This window comes from Bison bison, unplaced genomic scaffold, assembly GCF_000754665.1.
Source record: "Bison bison bison isolate TAMUID 2011002044 unplaced genomic scaffold, Bison_UMD1.0 scf7180017847083, whole genome shotgun sequence".
Taxonomy (NCBI): Eukaryota; Metazoa; Chordata; class Mammalia; order Artiodactyla; family Bovidae; genus Bison; species Bison bison.
In genome coordinates this window covers 4,439-7,629 of record NW_011477656.1, presented here as the reverse complement: position 1 = coordinate 7,629, position 3,191 = coordinate 4,439, and the positions used below count along the sequence as shown (strand labels likewise).

The 3,191-nt window shown below is 54.5% G+C and overlaps 1 protein-coding gene across 1 annotated transcript; it reads left to right on the top strand.

Annotated features, from left to right (window-relative positions):
• Position 1: 1 nt before the first annotated feature.
• Positions 2 to 1,217, top strand: TMEM203 (transmembrane protein 203; the record flags this gene model as incomplete). The annotated part of the gene is made up of 1 exon (XM_010841733.1): positions 2 to 1,217. A coding segment is annotated over one exon (342 nt), but the record flags the coding sequence as incomplete, so codon positions are not given.
• Positions 1,218 to 3,191: the final 1,974 nt, after the last annotated feature.

Sequence of the window (3,191 nt, the reverse complement as noted above, 5' to 3'; positions counted from 1 at the left end):
GCTGGCCCTACTGGTGTTCTCCGTGCTGCTGGCCCTGCGTGTGGACGGCCTGGCTCCTGGCCTCTCCTGGTGGAACGTCTTCGTGCCCTTCTTCGCTGCTGACGGGCTCAGCACCTACTTCACCACCATCGTCTCTGTGCGACTCTTCCAGGATGGAGAGAAGCGGCTGGCCGTGCTCCGCCTTTTCTGGGTCCTCACAGTTCTCAGTCTCAAGTTCGTCTTCGAGATGTTGTTGTGCCAGAAGCTGGTGGAGCAAACGCGAGAGCTCTGGTTCGGCCTGATCACGTCTCCGGTCTTCATTCTCCTGCAGCTACTCATGATCCGTGCCTGCCGGGTCAACTAGTCTCGCAGAAGATAGGCTGGAGTGCCGAGACCCACGTCGAGTCCCCATGTGTACCGCACCAGAGGAGAAATCTGAGTCTGAGAGCTAGCTTGTGCCCTGATGCGTGCCTGGTTTTCGATCAGTCATGTCTGAAATTGTTCCCTCAGCTGGGCTAAAAAGAGAAGCCTTGATTCTTAAAGTGTATTCTCTCTTATTTCATGCTTTGAATAGCTAATTTTGAACTGAGATCCCGAGAAGGATCCTGAGAAAGCCAGACAATCCTGAACTCCTGACAGAACTGCATATAAGTAAAATATCCTCATGGGCTCTTTTGAGTATTTTCATGGATCCTGGCAAAGTACGCCGTGTGCAAAGGCTACAAAGCTGGACTCGGGTTTGCCCTGGCCAGCAGTGCTGACCTGAGTGCTTGCTGTCCCCATCTCCCCAGACAAGACTTTCTTAGATGCTTGAGCTCTAAAAAGTGTAAACCAGCTTGTGTCTTCTTCCCAGTGGCACTGCGGAGGATGGCTTTTTCTTCATTCCAGCCCAGGCAGACAGGAGGATGTTAGATAAGCGTGACCCGGACCCTATCTGGAGATGTGTCGCCTGAGAAAAGAACTTGCTTTCAAGGCACTGCTTGGCTTCCTATCCCAGCTTTTCCACCACCTTGTGGCCGGCAGTGTTAGCGCACTTGAGACATTTAGGCCACTCTAAGGGACCAGAGAGAGGAACAGGTGTTGTGATGTGAATAGGCATTGAGACCTACACATGGGAAGTTTGCAGTTGTCTCAGCCCACGCTTGTCACTCTGAGGGCTTTGGTTTGATGCCGGTTAGGTGCCACATGAGCACATTTGCTGAGATGAAAATAAAATAAGGGCATGCCTTGCTGAGACACACAGTGGTCGCCTGGCCTTTTGAGGGTTGATGCTGAGACGCCCCTGCTGTGTGGTGCACGTGGTGCAGAGCTGAGGCTGTAAGAGAGGCTTGGAAGTTGGCTCGAGCCTTCTGCTTGGATGGCAGGGTAGTTCCCTCGGAGCATCCCTGCTCCCCTGCCTGGGGAGCCAGTGAAGACACCCCAGGGGTGGGCCCATGTTGAGGACTAACAGGCGGCTCGTGTGCCATCAGAGTCCTTGTAGGCCTCGCTGATCTGCAGAGCAGGAGTCAGCAGGCTATGACCTGGGGCCTGTGTTTGTACTGCCCTTCAGCTAGAAATAACTTCCATTTTCAAAGGGTTGTGCAGACACCATGGCAGACAGTGAGTGTGGCCTGCAGTGCGGGGCTTGTGATCTGGCACGGTTGGCCTTTGGGTCAGATCACTTTTGGTTGTGTGCATGTGCAGGGAGAGGCTGTCCTGGGCATCATAGGGTGTTCAGTGGCACCCCTGACCCCCACTTACCAGATGCCAGGAGCACCCCTCACTTGTGACAGCCCAGTGTCTCCAGACATCGCCAGATCTCCTGGGGGACAAAGCTGTTCCTAGTAAGAACCACTGGACTAAATTACTCCCTGTCTCGCCCTTTACAGAACATGTTTTCTGGACTCTTGTTCTAGTGAAACAGCTTCAGGACCCTTGTCCTAGGATGGATGCTTGCACGACCTGAGCCACTGAGATGCTTGAGTCGGAGGCTGGTCTAGTTTGTGCCACAGCTACAGAAGCATCTCCTACCCAGCATCGGCATAACCTGTGTCAAAACCAGATACAAACTGACCCTTGGGGTTAGGTTTCCTTTTAATGTTATTTTTAGTTTGTATGTTTTGTCACTGCCCTGTTGAATTCTGGTAGTTCAGGATTAGGTAATCCTGTCAGCATACAAGGGATGAGCACAAGAATGTTCACCTTCCTTCTGGGAAGGTGATTTGAAGAGAGTCCTGAAGGAACACTTGAGCTCTGGAAGGCTGAAATCCAGTTTCTTTTCTCCAGCTGGATAGACTGGGCTGTTACAAGTACTGTTATTGTGGTGATAGCTGCAGACTGCCACGGGACACGAGTGGAGAAGGGCCCCGGGGTTGAAACCTGCCCTGGGTCTTTGGAGAGGCCCAGGTGCTCTTGGAGCCTTGTCTCTGAAAAGTGAGTGTAGTGGGAGGCAGTAGTGAGTCATTTGTGAACATCTGCTGACTGTAGAGAGGTGATGGAAAGGCAGGTGACAGTGGTCCTTGCCCATGCCCCCAATTTGTCCTTCTCTCCTTGGCTCCAGCAGGCCTGAAAGAATGTAGTGAACTCTGTGCAGCCCTCCAGGGGCAGTGAACTTCCTCATGGCAAGTACACGGAGGTGTGCCCTCAGTCAGCTTTGGGACTGGGCGGTTCATCAGGTGAATGGAATGTGCCTGGCTATTATTGCCTTGTCTGCCTTGGAGCGCTGTGGGCCTGCCTGTGTGTGTCATGGGCTTCCACACTCCCGTCCGTGTTTGGTGGGCCCTGGATGACCAAGGGTAGATAGTTTCCACTACTCGTCTGGGCAACAAGAGTGGATTCTAGGGGCCAGCAAAAATCGGAGATTCCTGAGAAACCGATTACTCAGCACTGGGTGGGGCTTCAGCCGTTGCTATCTCCACTAAGTCCCGCAGGAGACCGAGGACCGCAGGTGGGCAGTCTTTGGACCCATAGGCACCTAGGCCAGGAAGAGGGAGGCTGGCGTACAACCGGCGCACCGCTCACGGGAGCGAGACAGCCTCCCAGTCCTGGGTTGGCCCTTCTCCCACCGCGCTTTACGCGGGATAACAGGCGGACAGACCAACCGCATCCAAGGTCAACCGCGACGCGGGGCCCGGGGGTCCAGCCGGCCTGCGGGGCAGAACCCTCCCCTTCCTGGTTCCGCCGTCCGGGCGCGGCTGGCCTAGGGAGCAGAGGCGGAAGTGTGGGCCTCCCTT